Here is a 22674-nt window from a genome sequence, read left to right on the forward strand (position 1 = left end):
CACGACGAGTTGAGTTTTTACCAAAAAGTTCTATTTTGGTTTCATCTGACCATATGACATTCTCCCAATCTTCTGGATCATCCAAATGCTCTCTAGCAAACTTCAGACGGGCCTGGACATGTACTGGCTTACGCAGGGGGACACGTCTGGCACTGCAGGATTTGAGTCCCTGGCAGCGTAGTGTGTTACTGATGGTAGGCTTTGTTACTTTGGTCCCAGCTCTCTGCAGGTCATTCACTAGGTCCCCCCGTGTGGTTCTGAGATTTTTGCTCACCGTTCTTGTGATCATTTTGACCCCACGGGGTGAGATCTTGCGTGGAGCCCCAGATGGAGGGAGATTATCAGTGGTCTTGTATGTCTCCCATTTCCTAATAATTGCTCCCACAGTTGGTTTTCTTCAAACCAAGCTGCTTACCTATTGCAGATTCAGTCTTCCCAGCCTGGTGCAGGTCTACAAATTTGTTTCTGGTGTCCTTTGACAGCTCTTTGGTCTTGGCCATAGTGGAGTTTGGAGTGTGACTGTTTGAGGTTGTGGACAGGTGTCTTTTATACTGATAACAAGTTCAAACAGGTGTCATTAATACAGGTAACGAGTGGAGGACAGAGGAGCCTCTTAAAGAAGAAGTTACAGGTCTGTGAGAGCCAGAAATCTTGCTTGTTTGTAGGTGACCAAATACTTATTTTCCACCATAATTTGCAAATAAATTGATTAAAAGTCCTACAATGTGATTTTCTGGATTTTTTTCTCTCATTTTGTCTGTCATAGTTGAAGTGTACCTATGATGAAAATTACAGGCCTCTCTCATCTTTTTAAGTGGGAGAACTTGCACAATTGGTGGCTGACTAAATACTTTTTTGCCCCACTGTATATGGATAATCTAGTTACTAATTGCAGTCTGCAGTACCCAATTCAGCCTTCAATTTGAGTTACTCAATGAGGGGGCAGCACTGAGCTTGCCAGCAACGTCACTTCCTAGAATATCTTAAACTGAGCATTGTATGTCTCCATGAGACGCCATCTTAACTGACTTCATTTGGCTTCAATGCGCTTTTCAGTCTTCACATAGGAATGAATGGTTTCACGTGATCAATGGCTTTGTCCATTCATATACAGTCATTTCTCTGAGCAGAGGAACACAACCCACAATATAGCAATCTGGTCTCTGACAGAACAGTCGATGAGGTGGCATGTAACCATTGGTTGATGCATGCAACATCTAAGGAGGGGAACACATCCAAAGACTCATCACAGAGAGCATGAAACAAACTGTATTATAAGGACAGAAGGTTGTCTTCCCTGTGCAGTCTATAAATTGCATCGACCAATGGGCGAATTGCTGCCGTTTAACGCTGGGTTCATTCATAGCTGAAAAGTGTCCCAGCTGTCCATAGAAATTACAGGGCACTAAACTATAGTTTTTAATACTGGTGCCGAGCTAGTGCGTTGCAGCTAAATGCTGTATGACGTGTTCATAGAATGTTTAGTCCCCTATCGACTGAGGTGAATGAAGCTCCAAATAGCATTTTACAGTTTAGCAATTGTGTAGATATGCAGTAAATGAGCTTCAACTTTGAAACACGAGCACTTTGCAGTGAGTGTAACATTTCCCCTTTTACACTAATGATATTTATGTATGCCTTTATCTAGGCCAATAAACGTATTGAATAGGTACAGTAAAATGTGATTCCATAAACAGACCCATGTTCACAAAGAAATATATATATATATACACTTTTTGAACATCAATTTTATTCTGTAATTTGCATGTGTTTATTTGTTACCAAACTAATTATTTTGCTGATACAGAGGCAAATATTGGTCCCTATTCCATATCTTTCCATAAGGGCAGGTGTGCACGGTCTGAACCCTGTTGACATTATCCTCTCTTGCATGGAATTCATAGTAGCCTAGCCAGCATTATAAATTGTTACAACTATCTCAAGTTATTCAGCTGAGATTACAGGACTTTCTAATATGACCTCATTCCTAATATAGGAATATGTTAAAAATACTGCTGCCGTTATGGGACACAGAAGTGACAGTGGTCATAACATTTTAGACCATGTTATTCAAAGAGTTTAGATACTTCAAAGGTACAAGTCTAAATCTTTTTCTCAAATACCTTCCGAGATCTTTTCAAACACCTTCTTGTGTATACCGGTACAGTAAATCTTTAAACACATTTAAATGATACATAATACTGCAGTCTTAATGCAGTTAATAGTTTTAGTTCTGCAATACAAACATTTTATGAGGTGTTGAAGATTTGTCACAGCAGTTTCCCTTGCCTGCAACATATTGAAGCATGAAGTCAATGTACAGTTACTTTTTTGGGATTAAATAACTGTTTTTGACTGACACCGTGAAGATTAATCAGACAGTAGAATTACACTGTACTTAATCTTTGGAGTGGTAGTGTTGATTATTTAAAAAATATATGTGCATTGATTCGTGTCATATAAAATACCATTGCTTCATAAGGACACTTTCATTTCTCCTTCATTTAAGTTATAACTTCAAGGTAGATGGACAGATTGCATATAACTAGCTAGCTAACAGTTTATAAACACTTGTTAATACTGAAGATGGAGTTTGGGGTGGAAGATACTGGCACTGGATAGATCAAATCCAATTGGTGTCTCACTAAGCATGGACAAAATGTTTGTTCATTTTAAATGCAAGCTCAAAAATATGATCACTGCTCCATGGAATAGGTCTCATCTGTGTAAGACAGATACGTCCAATACAATGCTATAACTGTAATCTTCCAGCTACACCCTGTTCTAGTTCCTACAAATGCCCTTTTGTGTGCAGACTGACCTTCCTGCCAAGCACTGAACCACCTGATCCTACTGAACTTCAATTTACCTGCAGAAAAGAGAATTTAGGAATGTCAGATCTAGTCACAAGTGTACACAGTAAACAGAATATCAAGGACAAGGGCTACTAAGTTTCACTGGTACTGTGGATCGCTGGTCTAAGGTAAGTCTCTAATCCTAGCACTCCTCTCGATCAAAACCAATCACACCACATGGTATGTTATGAGCATCCAACTGCCTTTGGATAAGTAGATCAAATATAGCAGACACATATTGATAACACTTTTGTAGGGAACCTAGACATCAATGCCAAATCAGGAGAACCAGCTGGATTTGAGCTATCTCAAGTTCCACCCCCTGCCCTATCCGAGAATGTCGCATGCTTGAGGACAGTGGGACCGATTGTAAGTAGCGTTAGTTTGTCCAGGAGTGAGCAGGAGCACCCTCGGTCCCTTTCAGGCACTCTGCTCTCTCGCCACTCTCTCTCTCTCTCGCTCAATGGCAGATAGCCAGCAGGAGACGTTTGAAGTCCCCACCACACTCAGATTTGATGGCGTCCTTCAGGGACATGTCATACTTCTCCAGGTACATGTCTTTAACGGTCTCCAGATCATACTGTTGAACAGAATACACATATCTCTTTAGCTGACATTTGTCTGCTTTTAGATTCCAAGTCAAGTAGTCTAGAAGGGGCATTTTCTTAATGATTACACAATTCCCTGAGCCATGTAAACTCAGCAAAAAAAGAAACGTCCCTTTTTCAGGACCCTGTCATCCAAAGATAATTAGTAAAAATCTAAATAACTTTACAGATCTTCATTGTAAAGGGTTTAAACACCGTTTCCCATGCTTGTTCAATGAACCATAAACAATTAATGAACATACACCTGTGGAAAGGTCGTTAAGACACTAACAGCTTACAGACGGTAGGCAATTAAGGTCACAGTTATGAAAAGTTAGGACACTAAAGAGGCCTTTCTACTGACTCTGAAAAACACCAAAAGAAAGATGCCCAGGGTCCCTGCTCATCTGCGTGAACGTGCCTTAGGCATGCTGCAATAAGGCATAAGGACTGCAGATGTGGCCAGGGCAATAAATTGCAATGTCCATACTGTGAGACGCCTAAGACAGCACTACAGGGAGACAGGACGGACAGCTGATCGTTCTCGCAGTGGCAGACCATGTGACACATGCACAGGATCCGTACATCACACCTGCGGGACAGGTACAGGATGGCAAAAACAACTGCCGAGTTACACCAGGAACGCACAATCCCTCCATCAGTGCTCAGACTGTCCACAATAGGCTGAGAGAGGCGGACTGAGGGCTTTTAGGCCTGTTGTAAGGCAGGTCCTCACCAGACATCACCAGCATCAACTTCGCCTATGGGCACAAACCCACCGTTGCTGGACCAAACAGGACTGGCAAAGAGTGCACTTCACTAACGAGTCACGGTTGTCTCACCAAGTGTGATGGTCGGATTCGCGTTTATCGTCGAAGGAATGAGCGTTACACCAAGGCCTGTACTCTGGAGCGGGATCGATTTGGAGGTGGAGGGTCCGTCATGGTCTGGGGTGGTGTGTCACAGCATCATCGGACTGAGCTTGTTGTCATTGCAGGCAATCTCAATGCTCAATTGGTACCCTTCCTGCAGGCTCATCCTGACATGACCCTCCAGCATGACAATGCCACCAGCCATACTGCTCGTTCTGTGCATGATTTCCTGCAAGACAGGAATGTCAGTGTTCTGCCATGGCCAGCAAAGAGCCCGGATCCCATTGAGCACATTTGGGACCTGTTGGATCAGAGGGTAAGGGCTAGGGCCATTCCCCCGAGAAATGTCCGGGAACTTGCAGGTACCTTGGTGGAAGAGCAGGGTAACATCTCACAGTAAGAACTGGCAAATCTGGTGCAGTCCATGAGGAGATGCACTGAAGTACTTAATGCAGCTGGTGGCCACACCAGATACCGACTTAATTTTGATTTTGACCCCCCCCCCCCTTTGTTCTATTATTCCATTCCATTTCTGTTAGTCACATGTCTGTGGAACTTGTTCAGTTTATGTCTCAGTTGTTGAATCTTATGTTCATACAAATATTTACACATGTTAGTTTGCTGAAAATAAACACAGTTGACAGTGAGAGGACGTTTCTTTTTTTGCTGAGTTTATAATGCCTTCAAGTGTTGCCATGGTAGTCCACAAAGTTAGTATAGCCTTGCTTGATAGCATAGACTCCCCCGGTTTTAAAAATGTGCTATGGAGAAATTATCACGTGTCCATAACAAAAAGTATTCAAAAATCACTTAGATGCATGTAATCACAATGTAGTCAGTTGTCAAATTATTTGGTGTCTGATAGAACCAAGCTAAGGTTCTGTCAGAGAGTTTGGATCCATATGTTACTGTACCTCAGAGCGGCATACAAGGATGCGGATGAGGGTGTCCTCATCAGTGCCTGCTCCTTTCATGGCTTCATTCAGTCGCCGGGCGAAATACAGCTGAGGGTTTTTAGCAACCCTCACTGAAAATACATCATCAAAAGGCATTCAAATATACTGTCAGTTACTTCTAATTCATTACTGTTTTTTAGGCCTGTATTGTAAAACACCATTTCACATTTTGAACAAACGCAGGCTAGCTAAAGGAAATTCTGAACAGCCACCCACACAACCAACTAAATAGTGAGTAATACCCACTTTACTCAAGTCACATGCATCCCTTCGGTGTCTCTGGCCTCAGATGATCTCTGCACCCACACAAGCCAACTTGTATACATACCAAGTGTGATGTAGCAGTCCTTCAGTGTCCCAGAGACCTCATTATCAATGGCATCCAGAATCTCTGTTCCAGAGAGCTGGGGAAAGCAGGGAGGGAATGGATATAAGCAGAAACACTGGTACAGAGGGTAGCTACAACAAAAGGAGCCTGATGTGCTTCCAATTAAATAGACTTATCACAGGTTCTAAATAAACTACACTGAAGTATAACCATATATTATTATTTATATCTATAAATATTCAAGGCACTCATTTCAGCTTGTGTGAACAGACATAGGCTGCTAATAGTGGACCCACCTGCTCATACACCTTGAAGGTGGCCTGTAGCTGAAGGTAGTTTCGGTTGGCCAGGACGAAGCTGAAAGTGGATTCATCCGTTCCAAAACATCCCTCACCAGCCTAAATAGTAAATATGATTGAAATGAAACGGGTAAATCCACTTCTTGATATTACTGTTTCTTGAATGTACTTCTCCGTGCAATACCTCAAACAGGGCGGTGGCATCTGCTTCAGCCAGACCCTCATCCACATCGTAACTCTCATCTCTGGTGCCCTAGAACAGAAAGCTTTCACTGACTTCTGTGGTGAGATGAAATGTAGCCTTTCTGTCTGGCTCAGGATATTGTATCTGGCCTCCATTTTACTAATGAAAGGAAATCGGAAAAGCAGGCAGACTGCCAACCAGCCAGTGTTTGTGTGTGTGTGTGTGTGTGTGTGTGTGTGTGTGAGACAGGAAGAGAGACCGAAAGAGAGAGACTTGGGGTTAAGAGAGAGGTCAGGCAGAGGGAGCTCGATTTCAGTCCAAAGAAATCGAATTGTGTTACATGGCAAGAGTCCAAGCGTAAAACCATGGGGCCACTTACCTGTAAAAGAGCAGTGAGCAGGTTTCTCACATCTCCACTAGTGTCCCCTTCGACATCTGATTCCAGGTCCCGTTCATGCACTAGAGAAGTCACAGACAGAGATAATATGAGATTAAGGGCAGAGGAATGGGAGTTCCCTTGTTATTTATAACTGCTGATGTCATTATTCCATTTGAGCCATTGTGGAAAGCGGGTGTCATTCTGTTAAGATTCTTCCCAACCGTTTGTGGTTTTCTGTGCTGCTGATTAACTTCTGACTCAGGATTGTGGTTAAAAAAAACATCTTGTCATTATGGGTGTCATAAAAACAAGAAGTGTTTTTAAAACAATTTTTTTCTCTCTTTTTTTTAAATCGCAACCCTAATCAAAAGTGAATCAGCAGCACAGAAAACAACAGGATGGGCAGAATGGAAACAGAACGACCCCGATTCAGTTAGAACGTATCCAAACCCAAAAACCTGGATAGATGGCAGCGTTCGCGAATGCTGTTCATGGACTACAGCTCTGCCTTCAACAACATAGTGCCCTCAAAGCTCATCACTAAGCTAGGTACCCTGTGACTGAAACCTCCCCTGTGCAACGACGGAGTGGTGCCAGGAGTATAACCTCTCCCTCAACAAAAACAAAGGAGCTGATTGTGGACTACTGGAGACAAAAGTGATAGCACGCCCCCATCCACGTAGACGTGGCTACAGTAGAGCGGTTCAAAAGATTCAAGTTCCTCGGTGTGCACGCCACTGGCAACCTAAAAGGGTCCATTCACACAGACAGCTTGGCCTTACAAACGTCTACAGACGCACCATTGAGAGCACCCTGTCAGGCTGTATCACCGCCTAGCACAGCAGGTACCTTTAGAACTTTAGTCACTGTTCTAGATTTTGATCATGTGACCTGTATGCTACAAAGCCTTATGGGCCTCTCAAGTTATGCCAACTATTAACTGGAGACCAATGAGTGTCCTCCTGCGTTCACAACCCTGGTAAGTATTCTGTTAGAAATAATTATGTAAAAAGACAACTTGATTGAGTGAGGGGAGCATTGGTACTGGCTGGATGTGGCTGTTTCACCATTAAAGATTCCAGCTTTAAGGTTCAGTGTGAGGGTGAAATTGATACTTACCCTGAAAGTAGCATTCTTTGAACATGTGAATATCCTGTCGGAAAAGAGAAAAATAAATCCTCTTAAGCAGACCATTATGTTTTTAAATCTTGAACAGCATTTTCTATTTCACATGACTTAAAAGATTCTATTCAGAATGAAACTGAAACGTACAGCATTTGTGGCAGTGCACAGAATCTCCACCAGAGTATCCTCATCAGTGCCTGCTCCCTTCATGGCCCTCCTGAGCTCCTTCACCGCATAGACGACTGGAGGGTCCAACATGGCCAGGACGGCATTCTCAAAGTTCCCCCCCAGCTCACTCTTCAGCACATCCACCAACTCCTTCTCCAGAGAAAGAGAGAGATTGTAGAACACATTGGGGGGGTGAGATTGTAGAACACATTGGGGGGGTGGGATCTCTGACCATTCTTTCATACAGAATCTTTCCAGATCCTTGATATCCTTGCTCTTCAATTCAAACCACAGGTTTTCAATGGGGTTCAAGTCCAAGACCAAGGCAAAATGTTGATTTTGTGGTCAATTAACAATAGCTTTGTGGATTTTGATGTGTGCTTGGGGTGATTGTCTTGCTGGAAGATCCACTTGCAGCAAAGTTTCAGCCTCCTGGTAGAGGCGACCAGGTTTTGGGCTAAAATGTCCTAATACTTCAAAATGTCTTAGACATTAACATAGGACAAGTGGAAGCAAAATAGCCTCATAACATCAAAGATCCACCACCATATTTTACAGCAGGTATGAGGCTCTTTTCTGCATAGGTTTTGAGACACCAAACACACGACTGATATTTGTGACCAAAGACCTCTATTTTCATGTCATCTGACCATAGCACCGCCTGGAGTTTGCTAAACGCCATTGGCACTTGGATTGGAACCGGTGCTATGGTCAGATTCTTCTACTTCTAATAAAATGTGTTTGATACTCACATCGTCATATTTATCAAAATAGGCTTGTTTAATTTCCATCCGCTGGGCTGCACAGCGGTTAGCCAGTATGTCAATGATGGCTTGTTCATCAGTGCCTGCACAACAGGACACAATCAATAAATAAACTGGTGCCACACTGTACCTTTAAACAGCATTCGCACAGATATGTTAATTATAGGCAAACACACATTGACAGACTGTTCCAAACAATCTCTCACTCACTGAGCAGAAGCATCCCTGGAATGCCAGAATTATATATGAACTAAAAAGATCACAACTTACCCAAGCCTTTACAAGCTTTGCGTATGGCCTTTATATCAGCCATAACATCAAACCCCTCATATGGCACGATAGTGGGCTGAAATGAACATATTTCTTGTTGTTATGACATAAACAGGACAATAAAATGCTAATATCAACACAACCACCACCATTGTATCTCAATGTTATGTTGGGAATTTAAAAAAATACACACTTAGTAGGCCTAATCTATTGTAACACACTACAACAGAAACGGTCATCTCTGCTTTCCCTTAGCCTAGTTCTTCATGTCTGCCACCCCTCAAATCAACAAAATATTGGACATTTGAATAGCTTTAAAGTTTTGAATCAATTGTTCACATATGTTATAAAACAGCAGTAAGCCTATTAGAATGTAACATGACATGGGAGGGGGAGAACGCAATGAACTGCAATGGCAAGAAATGCACTGGCTCAGGAATTTGGCCGCTGCCGTGTTTTAACCAAACAAAGTAGAAGGGCGCAGCGCCCCATAGGCGAAATTGAGAGGACAATGGAAACACACTCATCCCCCTACTCCCATCCGTGCCCTTCCTCTCGGATTCACTCATTGTTTAGGCCTACATTCATCTAACGGGATTGTGACGAATTCCGCAGAGTGGCCACTTCCTCTGCTTTTCCCCTGCCTCACTGTCACATTTCAAAGGCTATGTGGATTTTAAAAAAATCTCTCAGAAAGTGATCCATAACCCCGCATTCAATTGTAGTAGCGTGTAATCTCCACATTCTGCACGTAGTTGACCAAATTACGCGAGATTTTACTTGAGATTAGTGTGGAACGTCGTTTGGATAATCGTTTTGATGAAGATGTCCATATCCCTTACAATGAAACATTTACACAGCAATTGTAGAAATGTATTCAACGTATTTTATAGGCCTATAATTTCAATAGATACGCCTTATTTTACTACGTTTTTTCCACATCTTCGAGATGTCTTTCTTCTGACCATAGGATAACGTTAGGGGCCTAAATTTTAACATTTAATTCGCATTTCTAGCCGCAATTTCAGCATAGGCCTACATTTGGTGCGTAAAAATCAAGCATGGTACTCACTTGACAGTTGCCCATTTTCGAAATGTTTGTCCCGCTGTTGTGAGTCTTCGGTAGCTGGCGAGAGTCGGATTCTTTATCGTAGTTGTGGAAGGACTGGCGAGTGACACGAATGTGCAACGTCATCGCGCAGAAATATAACGGAATTGAAAGCACCTCCTTCAGTTAACCATTTACTTACATCGGAGGTAGCGACTCGAAAGGCGCCTCTGCGATTTTCATCCTTTATTTTGAAATGTTATGAACACAAAACTACATTTACGATTACTATGGTGATAAATTAAACAGATTAGTATTCTCCAAACTATGTTATACTCAAAGATGATTCCAAGAGACTACATTAATACATATGCTACTCAGAATAATAAAATATATGAACTTTGTGCTCCAATTGTCTATACTTGTAAATATGGATATATCAATAATTACTAAAAAGATACAAGTAAATCAAGTAGCCTAAGAGCTAGACCTACTAAAACTTTCCAAAGAAACCTGCTGACAGTATTGATGTCTGTGCGTGCCCACTGTCCACCCACACTAACCAATACAACAGTAAGATCAGGATTTATGTCCCGAGTATCACAGTGACAGCTAGACACCTTTTCACAGCCACCTCTCGTGTTGATTAGGCAGGCTGCTGTTCATTGAAATTACAAACCTGGTAGCCTACAGTTTAATCACAGCTTCTTCCATGCACTTTAGAATTCTCTCTATGTTAATTAGCCACCCACTGGAGGAAAATAATGCTGTCCCCACTGAAATTAAACCCAGTTGGCCTAAAAAACCATGGGACAATTAAATATCCCAATGCCACAGCAACAGAACAATTAGAGAGAGTGACTCACCCTCTTGGATTTTAATGTGCAAGTCAACCTGACAGCACCAACAGGAACAACCTATTCAATGTTATCAACTTTACTGTAATTAATTACCCTTACAGGAAGTTTGTGGATGACAATAAGGCATTAGAACATACATTTACTATGTATTAGACAATGATCAATCAGCTATATTTTATACGGATAAAAATACCTATAGTCGCATGTTATGTCATCATTGTAGTACATTGTATATACAAATGTTAGTGGCCACCTGAAGAGCAGCTTACTGTATCAGTGCTCGTTTGTGCATCGGTCCTCATGTTGAAAAGCTTTTTGTAAATACTATAGTTACACTACCCATTGTTTCTTTGTGAATCATTCAACCCAAATATTAGGTCAGCATCAGAGGATAGATTTCCACATCACTTCACCTACAAAGCATTGACATTAAGACTTTCTCAATTCTTTCCACCCACTCTCTTTATCTGACAGGAGAGTTTTATTTCACTACAACTCTGGCTGCAATATATACAAAATTACTCATATAAAATGGTAAAAAATATGATGAAAAAAATAAGAATTCTTTGACTGTAGGCAGACAGTATCTTATCGCTTCCGCGACCAGTTAGGAGCTTTTTTGTGTACAATCTTATCTTTAGTGAGCCACTGTTTCTATTCATTATCTCACCATGATCTGTCAATTACCACTGTAGCATTTATGTGTGTGTGTATACACTGCTCAAAAAAATAAAGGGAACACTAAAATAACACATCCTAGATCTGAATGAATTAAATATTCTTATTAAATACTTTTTTCTTTACATAGTTGAATGTGCTGACGACAAAATCACACAAAAATTATCAATGGAAATCAAATATCAACCCATGGAGGTCTGGATTTGGAGTCACACTCAAAATTAAAGTGGAAAACCACACTACAGGCTGATCCAACTTTGATGTAATGTCCTTAAAACAAGTCAAAATGAGGCTCAGTAGTGTGTGTGACCTCCACGTGCCTGTATGACCTCCCTACAACGCCTGGGCATGCTCCTGATGAGGTGGCGGATGGTCTCCTGAAGGATCTCCTCCCAGACCTGGACTAAAGCATCCGCCAACTCCTGGACAGTCTGTGGTGGATGGAGCGAGACATGATGTCCCAGATGTGCTCAATTGGATTCAGGTCTGGGGAACGGGCGGGCCAGTCCATAGCATCAATGCCTTCCTCTTGCAGGAACTGCTGACACACTCCAGCCACATGAGGTCTAGCATTGTCTTGCATTAGGAGGAACCCAGGGCCAACCGCACCAGCATATGGTCTCACAAGGGGTCTGAGGATCTCATCTCGGTACCTAATGGCAGTCAGGCTACCTCTGGCGAGCACATGGAGGGCTGTGCGGCCCCCCAAAGAAATGCAACCCCACACCATGACTGACCCACCGCCAAACCGGTCATGCTGGAGGATGTTGCAGAACGCAGAACGTTCTCCACGGCGTCTCCAGACTGTCACGTCTGTCACATGTGCGTGTGAACCTGCTTTCATCTGTGAAGAGCACAGGGCGCCAGTGGCGAATTTGACAATCTTGGTGTTCTCTGGCAAATGCCAAACGTCCTGCACGGTGTTGAGCTGTAAGCACAACCCCCACCTGTGGACGTCGGGCCCTCATGGAGTCTGTTTCTGACCGTTTGAGCAGACACATGCACATTTGTGGCCTGCTGGAGGTCATTTTGCAGGGCTTTGGCAGTGCTCTTCCTTGCACAAAGGCGGAGGTAGCGGTCCTGCTGCTGGGTTGTTGCCCTCCTACGGCCTCCTCCACGTCTCCTGATGTACTGGCCTGTCTCCTGGTAGTGCCTACATGCTCTGGACACTATGCTGACAGACACAGCAAACCTTCTTGCCACAGCTCGCATTGTTGTGCCATCCTGGATGAGCTGCACTACCTGAGCCACTTGTGTGGGTTGTAGACTCCGTCTCATGCTACCACTAGAGTGAAAGCACCGCCAGCAGTCAAAAGTGACCAAAACATCAGCCAGGAAGCATAGGAACTGAGAAGTGGTCTGTGGTCACCACCTGCAGAACCACTCCTTTATTGGGGGTGTCTTGCTAATTGCCTATAATTTCCACCTTTTGTCTATTCCATTTGCACAACAGCATGTGAAATTTATTGTCAATCAGTGTTGCTTCCTAAGTGGACAGTTTGATTTCACAGAAGTGTGATTGACTTGGAGTTACATTGTGTTGTTTAAGTGTTCCCTTTATTTTTCTGAGCAGTGTATATATAAAACTGTTTATGTACATCACAACTGATTTGAACACCATCAGAATGTGTAAAACCTTAGATCCATAATTGTTTTGAGTGTGGTTATGCACGCATGGGAGTTTGAAACAGTAAATTAATCAATGGATACAAGTGCCAAGGAGTGCTGAAATCCAGCTAAACGATGACTTATCTACCACCTATGGGACAAAAGTCAGCAGAGTGTAGTGTTTTGGTCTACTACTGCGTTAGTTTAATGGGTTTATCAGTTGTCTGAGCTGAGCATCAATCGTCTGGGCTGGGGACCATAAAATGGCCGTCATTTGACATGCAGATGAAAAGGGATCCCGCTGAAGCCTTTACAGCGGAGCTGAGGAGAGAACAAAGACAGCAGTCAGAGGTCCATCTATCCACCAAAACAGGGTTTAATTGTCACTATGAATCAGCATCCAGACTATGATATGACCTCAAACAACGTGCTATTCAAAGTGCTCTGAACAAATTAAGGGAATTGTTCACAAACATTGGCACATTCTAAGATCTGATGACAGCATCTGTAATGTGTTTTCGGACCCTCCCTTGGTTGTATTCTCACGGGGCAGAAATCTCAGAGATCAATTGGTAAACACTGATTTAACACCCAAAAATACCCCCGCACAATGTCTATTTGCGCCTCTCCCCGATGGAAACTACAAGTGTAATGGCTCTTACAAATGCAGATCCTTCAAACACCCTAAAACAGGGAAACGGATCCCAGTCAAAGGTGTTATCACGTACTGAACTCCACTAACGAAAATGATGTGGGTAAAACGAAGCGTGAATTATAAGTAAGAATCTCAAAAGCACCATTAGGTGCAAAAACTCAAAAACTCACATACCCAGTTGCGTCCCACTTTTTGGAAGCAAACCACTCTATTTTGTCCCTTCATTATATCGGCATCGAACAAGTCCCCTTCCCTAGGAGAGGGGGTGACCTTGAAAATGTATTGTTAAAACGAGTGGCTGCCTGGATCTTTAATTTAAAGACCCTTGCTCCCGTCGGTCTCAACGTAGACTTTGATCTGAAGCCATTCTTGTGATTTTGCTATTCATTGTAAATGTTTGTAGGCCTATGTAGCCAAATTGTACCTATGATCGTATGTTATCCGTTCATGCTTTTTAAATGTTCTATTTATATCTGTAAATTAACCTATATAATCAAGCCACACCCAGCCATGATTACAGACACCTGTGTGTCCCTTGAAACTATATAAACTAGTGACCCGCAGTGTTTCTCATTATACCCTGATGACGACAGCTTGTCTGTCGAAACGTTGGTTATTAAATTATTGCATCTGAGCTCCTAGAGTATTGCGGTTCTCCTGTTATTTTTCAAATGACCTCAAACAAGACTTGCTTTAAGTCTGGGTAACTCCTGGTGCTATATCATCTATAATCAAAGTGTCACGTTTCACTGGCTTCTTTAAACCTCTAAATGTCTAAGGAGGAGGGGGGGGGGGGTTGTGGAATTGTTTTGAGGTGGTGATTTAAAATGAGTTTGTAGCTCAAATGGTTCGTACACTACAGACAGAAGTTGGCACATCAGCGTTACCAACTTCAGATGAGTCACCATCGTGTTCGTGAGAGTCTCCCTTTTCCATAGAATAGAAAGGTCAAACCGTAGGCCAAACCGTTTCGTCAGAAGACCGATTTTCGGGATGTCTCATGGTCTGACAAACACCGCTGTAGCTCGGCAACCTTCCATCGGAGATGCGGAAGGCCGACAGGCGGATGCTGCTTATATTGACGGATTCTTTACAAGGCACAGTTATACAGTGCATTCGGAAGGTATTCCGTTTTGTATTTGTAATACATTTGTAAAAAAATCCCAAAACCTGTTTTTGCTTTGTCATTATGGGTTTTGTGTCAACCCGTATTCATGGGGGGATTTTTTTGTATTTTTTTTCATTTCAGAATAAGGCTAGAAAATATTTGAAAAAGTCAAGCAGTCTGAATACTTTCCGAATGCACTGTATAGTGGATATAATCTCGGATCCACAAATGGTCTTGAAGTAAGAGTGCTGGTCTAGGATGAGATCCCCCTTGTCCATATAATCTTATTAATTATGTAAAAAGGCTAAACTTATTCTCCCCTAAGAAAAAAATTTAAATAAATTAAACTGATTCTAGATTAGTGCTCCAACTCAGACATCTTGTGAATATGGGCCCTGAAAGCTGTTAATAAAGGTTACCTGCTTCTATGTAGTGAATGGTAGTGGGGGAGACTGGGGAACAAAGTAACACGGGCACATAGTAACTAAATAACTCAAATTAGAAATAACTTTGACGGCTGTTATTCAATGTGCTAATGTATCTACAGTACCTGACCAGGGTTGGTCCTGGTCAGGCCCTGGATGGGAGACCAGATGCTGCTGGAAGTGGTGTTGGAGGGCCAGTAGGAGGCACTCTTTCCTCTGGTCTAAAAAAATATCCCTAAGCCCCAGGGCAGTGATTGGGGACACTGCCCTGTGTAGGGTGCCGTCTTTCGGATGGGACGTTAAACGGGTGTCCTGACTCTCTGAGGTCATTAAAGATCCCATGGCACTTATCGTAAGAGTAGGGGTGTTAACCCCGGTGTCCTGGCTAAATTCCCAATCTGGCCCTCAAACCATCATGGTCACCTAATAATCCCCAGTTTACAATTGGCTCATTCATCCCCCTCCTCTCCCCTCTAACTATTCCCCAGGTCGTTGCTGCAAATGAGAACGTGTTCTCAGTCAACTTAAATGGTAAAATAACGGTAAAATAAAAATAAAATAAACCTGCCTAGGAAATTTTGCTTAAATCCATAAATAATTGTTTTATTGACCCCCCCCCCCCCCACACAAAAAATGTGGTTGAATTCTAAATATTCTTGCTGGCTCTCTTTTTTGATTATTGACCTGCAGAACATTTCCCATGTATCTAATCATGTATCATTGTTATCAATAAAAATAGGTATTTTGATTGGTATAGTTGATGCCAATAATTATTAAGACTCTGATTAGAGTTGTAATGGGGGTTAATTGTAACATTTGTTACAATTAAATCCTTACCTAAAATTCTAATCCTAACCCTGATCCTAAACCATAATTATTTTCATACTTAGCAAAAGCCTAAAACTTTTACTTTGTTCCCTGGTCTCCTCTACTAAACATAAACGTCATGTTGATATGTTACCTGTTCCTGGGGTATCATTCCTGTGCAACTGAACTTGTTCCTTCTCACAGAGTCCAGGTGGTAGTTTGGGGCTCCGCTCCCTGGCATCCCCCAGGTGCAGAACTGCATTGTCTCGTTGTGCTGCCAACGACAAGGCGATTGAAGTGCAATCTGTCAATGTCCGTCCTTCCAATTGAGTCAATCACTATCAGTGACCATTGTTGTGTATAATTATTCCAAACAATCATGAAAAAAATGAGGATCATGTGACTAAAAAAGGTGACAAGTTCCTGTCCGATCTCTATATAGAAGGTATGGGTAACATAGAATCATTATGCTTGCGATGACTCACAGTTTGTTCGGCGGTGGTAATCCTTCTCCTCTCCCTCACTTTTTGTTGTCTCTTCTCCTCCACCTGCTGACACAGGTCTTTGTAGTAGTGCATCTTTCTTTCCTATAAGTTACAGCATATTGGTCATGGAGTATGGTTCAACATGAAAAAGAAAAACAGCAAAATTAGCATGATCTGCTCTTTTAACATGGACAAAAGCTTATTTTGGGGGGCACACCAATTTCTAAAGTGATTACCTCTCTGATGATGGCAGAATGCTTCCTGGTTACTACTGGTGGGATCCTGATGTCAGATCCTGGCTGAGAAGAGGTTGATGGTTTTCCCTAGATTAAATATGTCAATATATTCTGTTATGGCAGAGCCTATCCTACGTGGTCCACATATGAATAAACTTAGCATGTTGGATGATTGAGTCAAATGTAGAGCAACACTGGCCTCCTGTGTTTAATTGAAGCTAGTACATGTACCACTACTGGCTCATTATCAATGATGTCAGTAAAAAAAGCCAACCGCTATAAAAATGTTGCTTAGTTTATTCAGGACTGTAAAAGTTTAATGACATTCTCACTATATCAATACCAACATGATATCAATAAAGGGTTCTGATACCTTTGTGAGTCTGGATGAATAAGCAAATGAATCCGTGTTGTTGCTTCCATCAATGTTGGTTAGACTTGCATTGCCTTTCAGCATCAGTAAAGGCCTACCGACTAAAGTGGGAACAAGAACAGTTTACAATTGGGTATGTCCAGTGTGTTTCTTTGTACATTAAAACACAGGGAATTAGTATAGGATCTTACCATGATCTTTTCTGATCACCGTCATCTGATAAATTGATTGTTCCCTTCTCTGAAAAAGAAGGTAAATACAGGTTACCACTGTACCATTGTGTGTGTGTGTGTGTGTGTGTGTGTGTGTGTGTGTGTGTGTGTGTGAACATCATCTCAGTTACAGTATATTACTCACCTGGCTGTTCCTAGATGTGGATACATTGAAGCCCTTCCGTACTGGGAAGGGGGCTGGTCTAACACATTGGCTTAGATTGGAACCCCACCTTGAAACATCTGAAATGTGGCATCATTTGATTAATTTAATCTATAGTACAAAGCATGTGAAATAAAAAAGATCATACTACTATACTTATATACAAATATATTTTCTGGTATTAATCCTGAACGCCTGTGACCGATGATGACTGAATAGGGCCCCAGGCCTTTCCAATAGATGCTATCCTATCTGTCTCTTTGTTGTAGCGTTCAATACATTTTATTTCCAAATCCCACTATCAGGCTGACTCACCAGGCTTTTTGTCTTTCATGTCCGTGACTGTGTAGTCAAACACATGCTTGGTTTTCCTGTACAGTATGTCCTGCAGGCTTTCCGTAGGGGAGAACAGCGAGAAAGGAGGTTCTGATCTTCTGCAGAGCCTTCGCACTGCAAAACACAGGAAGTGACAGAGGACCATGACACAAACCAGGTGGCTTCACAGAGGAAACCTCCATTAAGACACTCCATCATCATGATAGTACCAAAACACAGACATCATGGGATGACTCAATGGGAGGCAGATATTTCATAAAAAGGATCTATGATCAAGGATTTTTTGTAATTATACTGATTAAACGACACCAGCCTGGGGACGACCCATCTTCAACCTCCCTTAGTGTCATTTATCATAATCAATGTTTGAGACTCAGATCTCTTGAAACTAAGTTATGTCATCAATGTGATTGATGATAACGCATACCTCCATTTGTAACAGTAATGTTTAAATGACTAATAATAATAATAATAATAATGATCTCACTTCTGTCCCTGAGGAATGCAGCCTCATATCCCTCACTGAAAGGCTTTAGTGGTAACTGAAAGCAGATAGCGTAAACACAGTGAACCACAGCGGCCCTAACAGCAAGGGCTTTCAGTAGGTTTTGAGAAATCTCAACTGCAGTACTTGGCTAGAGCCCATCGACATCAAGCAAGAACATGAAACAGAAAGTATGGCATAACCTTAGGTAACGAGCAAGTTTTTTAACGTATTATAACATACAACATTCATGCTGAAATTTCAGAGAGAACACAAGGGAAAAGAGTGTATAATGACGTGCGGGTGGTAATTATGGGCACTTGTCCTTGATTCAGACAGTACGTTGCAGAGGAGGCTGGAGGGAGGAGTTATACGGGGACGGCTCATTGACGTGACAGCAATGGAAAAAAACGGAACGTATCAAACAACATTAAACATATGTAAATCACATGTTTGACTCTGTTCCATTCCAGTCATTACAATAAGCCAGATCTCCTATAGCTCCTACCACCAGCCTCCTCTGGTACGTTGTGACTCACCAGTATCTTGGCCTGATCTTTCATCCTTGTCTGTGTTTCTGGTACACTCATCCCTTATAAAATAAAACGTCATGCTTTTTCAAATGCCAACATTTACAGTATACTGTAGGAGAGCAGTTCAAATTGTAAAAGTTATAGGCCAAGTACTGCAGACTGGCATTCTGAGGACATAAGCTAGTTCTTTCTTTGACTGAAAACAAAACAGGCGTCAGTCTGTTTAGGTAGTTCTTAGTTGGCATGAGAGATTATAGGTAGTTGTTGATGTAACAGAACATCATGATTATGTCTACAGTGTACACTGTACCTTTATCACTTTGGAGCTGAATATATTCTTTTGGTGACTCACATTTCTGAAATTCAAATCAATTATATTGATGTATATGTTTTAATTGTTCAACTAATTCTAGATTTCTGTGTCTGCGTCATGGGAGGTCCTTGTTCTTGTTACCGTTCTTGATGTCTCCTTTTTATGAACTGGTAACTCTGGGAGTTTTGCCCCCATGACTGACATCCATTCTAAACACAGACGCAAACAGACTGTAATTGAGAGAAGTGTCAATAACTGATACATTATTGTACAGAGTGAAATAATTATTACCTTCTGTGACTTCTGGTTTTGTTGTATGTTCAGCGATTCCCACTGTATCATCATAGTCATCACCATCATTATAATCCAAGGTCACAGTCCTGAAAGAAGTCTCTTGATTCTTAATGCCGAGTTCAAAACAACTGGAAACTCGGAATTATCCAACTTCCCGAGCGTTCAAGACAAAAATAGTTTTGAACAATCCAAGTGAACTCGGGTAGCTTTCTCGAGCTCTGACTTCCTGACCTGAAGATCACTGACGTCATGATATGACATCGTTCCTCCCGAGTTCCCAGTTGTCTTGAAAGCACCAGTTCATGGCCTATGTCGGCCAATCACTGTAAGTACTAGCATGAGAAGCGGATAGCTGCAGCCCAATATGGCGGCCAGAGACTGGGTGTGTCGAAAGAAAGTAGGCGTATCGAAAGCGCACATCTATTGGTCTGACTTTCTGTCAGCGAGTGCAGATATTTGTGGAAACATGACAGTGTATAAATGCGCATCGAAATTAATTTGAGGACGTTTGGGAAACTCAGAATGGTGGTGTCGTGAAATAACTCAGGCAGTGGAAAAACATTGCATGTAAATGCACGTATCTTAACATGCTTTCATGTTGTAAACATTTTACATGTATCCCATTCCATTGCAATTGTGTAAGCAATGCCATTATTAAACTTGTCGATGCCCCATTTCTAAACACAAGGGCAGACATGGGTTGCGTGCCTGGCTGCAGTTGATGACCAATTTACGAAGTGAGCTTCCCGGGAAAATTGCCTACACTGATACCCGTCTGATACTACTAGCACGTTACAAAATCAGGAGATTACAATTAGGTTACCCTGAAGGCAGATCTTCATGTTTCGTCACGATTGCTTTAATATAAGTTAGAGGTGTGTAGGTGACAATTATTGAGACTAAACAATACTGTTCATGGCACTTAGTACAAGGGGAACAATTTGCCATGTTCGCTTTCATAAAAGTTTGAGTTGTATGTGATTAAAAATGCTTTAGCATCCTCCATGCACTTCCGGAAAGCGACTGAACAAATAGGCTACTCTAAACAGTGGCACTGGCAAAAACCCTGTTCAATCAAAATGTATTTTTCCCATTTCTTTCGACACGCCTACTACTCCGAGACCAGTCCGGGACGCTGCTACCTATACTTAACTAGCATGCCAATAAACGGGAAGTACTCACCTGCGCAGCACAGATTCACTCCCTTGGCAGTGTCCAGGAGTGTGGCTGCTCCTCATACTGGCTCCACGTGTTGACACACTCACCCTCCCTTGGTCCGTCTCACCAGTGAGACAGAAGAACTCCTTCGTGACACTTTTCATCTCCACACTTCGCCTGCCCTTCATCCAGTGCACAGACAACATTTTAATGGTCAATCAGCACTAAAAGGCATCACGTGCATTCACAGATGAATCAGTTGCCATAGAGAATCTAACCAAAATTCCCCAAAATGCACTCACATGAAGATTGTAGGATCAGGCCAAGAGTCACAAACGAAATTGCAAAATCAAGTCGGTTTCTAAACAAGGAAGTGGTTACGGGTGTGGCTAGGGAATGACCAGGATGGACCCCACAGCCTATACACATCTCAACCATGGAACCTTGTGGTTTACGACATTAACATTATACGTTTATTGTCAACCAAATTCAAGTCATAGATTTGACTATCGAAATAACTCTTCACTTCTTGAAATGAACTCTGTCGGTCTATTCTTTCTTACATAACTTTATTTTGTCTTTATTTTATTTAGGGTGATGATTTAACATGGGCAGTGGCATAAACATCACTCCAAGTGGTTTCCTACAATATGAATGAGGGAAGCATAGAATGACATTGCCTGCCCTACAGTACGCAATCCCCATGCATGTGGAATAAATACACACCACAATTGATGGACACTGCATTTCCTGAGTAGGTTTGAACTGGTCACTTTCCGGAGTCTCCATACTTTCCCTTGATGGTAGATCTGATGTAGGCCAACTTTTGAAACAAACCAAATCATGAGAAGTAATTCAGTAGCCTACAGCATTAATCAAGGTGATATATCATTGATTTATGAGAATAAATCAAAATGCAGGCAGACTGCTTAACTATAGTGGTCATAATAAACATATTTGAGAGCTTCTTCATTAGATAAAACAACTCAAATAAAATAATTTAAATTCATACAGTCAATACTTACAAGAACTGATCTTATATAACACTCGCACATAAAATAATAATTTTGGACCGCAGACGACTCAGATGATAGAAACCGATCAGAAATGGGAATTTGGGAGAAAGCGACAAAGATGGTGTCGCGAATGGCGCTAAATTGATATAGAACATTGCGATCTACTTTATCATTACGTCATAAATGCCGAATGCCATGACAACGCGCGTCTCTGATTTCTTCATCAAGTAGGCCTAAACTGCGCACTGCTTTCATTCATGTTTTCCTCGTTTCTGTGACAGTAGCCTGCTGGTTGTATCCACGAGGGGTCAGTGCACAACCACTGATTTCCCTCAGGTTGAGAACCCGTTCTAGCAAAGTCGATGTACGAAAATGTAATAGTATACTAAACAACGCTCTTGAAGCGAGGATGCAAGTGTTATAGATTAGAAAATAGCCAACTGTGTCTTAAAGGCTACAGACATTCAAATCCTTTACTGCAGCACGAAACAGATAGCCTATTGGTATTGATTGCATAGGGTCATAAGCTCCACACATTCAAGTCCAAACTACTAACAATAAAGGCTTACGTCAAATAATCATCACTTTATTACCCTAAGAGAAGCCATTTCAATCTAATAGCAATAAATAGGCAACTGACTGTAAGCCAAATGCCCCCCTCTCTCTCACACACTCTCTCTCTCTCACACACACGCACGCACGCACGCAGGCATGCACACACACACACACACACGCACACATACTATAGACTTACCCTACACAATCTTATAAAACTGGTGCGGGTGGAGAAGGTGTGGGTGTGCTTCCAACGAGCAGACAGTATTTTCTGGCAGGCGCACACAGATATTTCTCACAGAAATGGTCTTCTCTCCACACAAGACAAGAGGCTGCTGAAAGGAACTTTTAATTGGGGGAAGGTGCCACAGGGGCATGCAGTTAATCATAGCAAAGTGAAGGAGAAAGACAAGACAGAAGAAAGATGATTTGGGAAATAGTCACCATTCAATGAGGAGTGTGGAGACTTTTGAGGTTGGCCTGAGGAAATCATGACCCAGCATTTTCTGTTCATGTTCTAATTGGAGTCTATAGACTACT

The 22674-nt window shown here is 42.0% G+C and overlaps 2 protein-coding genes across 5 annotated transcripts; both read right to left on the reverse strand.

The window, feature by feature from the left end:
- Nucleotides 1-1728: 1728 nt before the first annotated feature.
- On the reverse strand, nt 1729-9997 carry LOC129859304 (annexin A13-like). Its single transcript, XM_055928920.1, has 11 exons — nt 9860-9997; nt 8788-8863; nt 8506-8600; nt 7733-7903; nt 7580-7613; nt 6461-6540; nt 6082-6150; nt 5895-5996; nt 5599-5674; nt 5229-5341; nt 1729-3435 (listed from the first exon to the last, which is right to left on the reverse strand). Exons 1-11 carry the CDS (start codon nt 9980-9982, stop codon nt 3316-3318), a joined length of 1059 nt encoding a protein of 352 aa, XP_055784895.1. The 5' UTR covers nt 9983-9997; the 3' UTR covers nt 1729-3315.
- A 693-nt stretch (nt 9998-10690) lies between these two features.
- On the reverse strand, nt 10691-22433 carry LOC129859303 (uncharacterized). Of its 4 annotated transcripts, none has more exons than XM_055928917.1 (14): nt 22334-22433; nt 21290-21386; nt 20588-20745; nt 19403-19491; nt 18805-18857; nt 18269-18323; nt 17761-17895; nt 17428-17525; nt 17262-17310; nt 17071-17171; nt 16698-16784; nt 16462-16563; nt 16131-16250; nt 10691-13302 (listed from the first exon to the last, which is right to left on the reverse strand). In XM_055928917.1, the coding sequence occupies exons 2-14, from the start codon at nt 21350-21352 to the stop codon at nt 13252-13254; spliced, it is 1161 nt and encodes a 386-aa protein (XP_055784892.1). In that variant the 5' UTR covers nt 21353-21386; nt 22334-22433; the 3' UTR covers nt 10691-13251. The 4 variants fall into 4 exon arrangements, with proteins under 4 accessions (XP_055784892.1, XP_055784891.1, XP_055784893.1 ...); XM_055928916.1 differs by lacking the exon at nt 22334-22433 and adding an exon at nt 21589-21843; XM_055928918.1 differs by lacking the exon at nt 22334-22433 and having other exon boundaries at nt 20588-20740; nt 21290-21374.
- Between the last annotated feature and the right edge of the window lie 241 nt (nt 22434-22674).

This window comes from Salvelinus fontinalis, chromosome 7 (genome assembly GCF_029448725.1).
Source record: "Salvelinus fontinalis isolate EN_2023a chromosome 7, ASM2944872v1, whole genome shotgun sequence".
NCBI classification, from domain to species: Eukaryota; Metazoa; Chordata; class Actinopteri; order Salmoniformes; family Salmonidae; genus Salvelinus; species Salvelinus fontinalis.

Coding starts and splice junctions, on each gene's coding strand:
- LOC129859304 (XM_055928920.1), bottom strand. CDS start 9,982: ATGACGTTGCACATTCGTGTCACTCGCCAGTCCTTCCACAACTACGAT. Junction 7,904..8,505: donor ATTTTGATAAATATGACGAT/GTGAGTATCAAA, acceptor TCTCTGGAGAAG/GAGTTGGTGGATGTGCTGAA. Junction 3,436..5,228: donor TCCTTGTATGCCGCTCTGAG/GTACAGTAACAT, acceptor TCTGTTCAACAG/TATGATCTGGAGACCGTTAA.
- LOC129859303 (XM_055928917.1), bottom strand. CDS start 21,352: ATGGAGACTCCGGAAAGTGACCAGTTCAAACCTACTCAGGAAATGCAG. Junction 17,311..17,427: donor CCACATCTAGGAACAGCCAG/GTGAGTAATATA, acceptor CTTCTTTTTCAG/AGAAGGGAACAATCAATTTA. Junction 16,564..16,697: donor ATTCTGCCATCATCAGAGAG/GTAATCACTTTA, acceptor TGTAACTTATAG/GAAAGAAAGATGCACTACTA.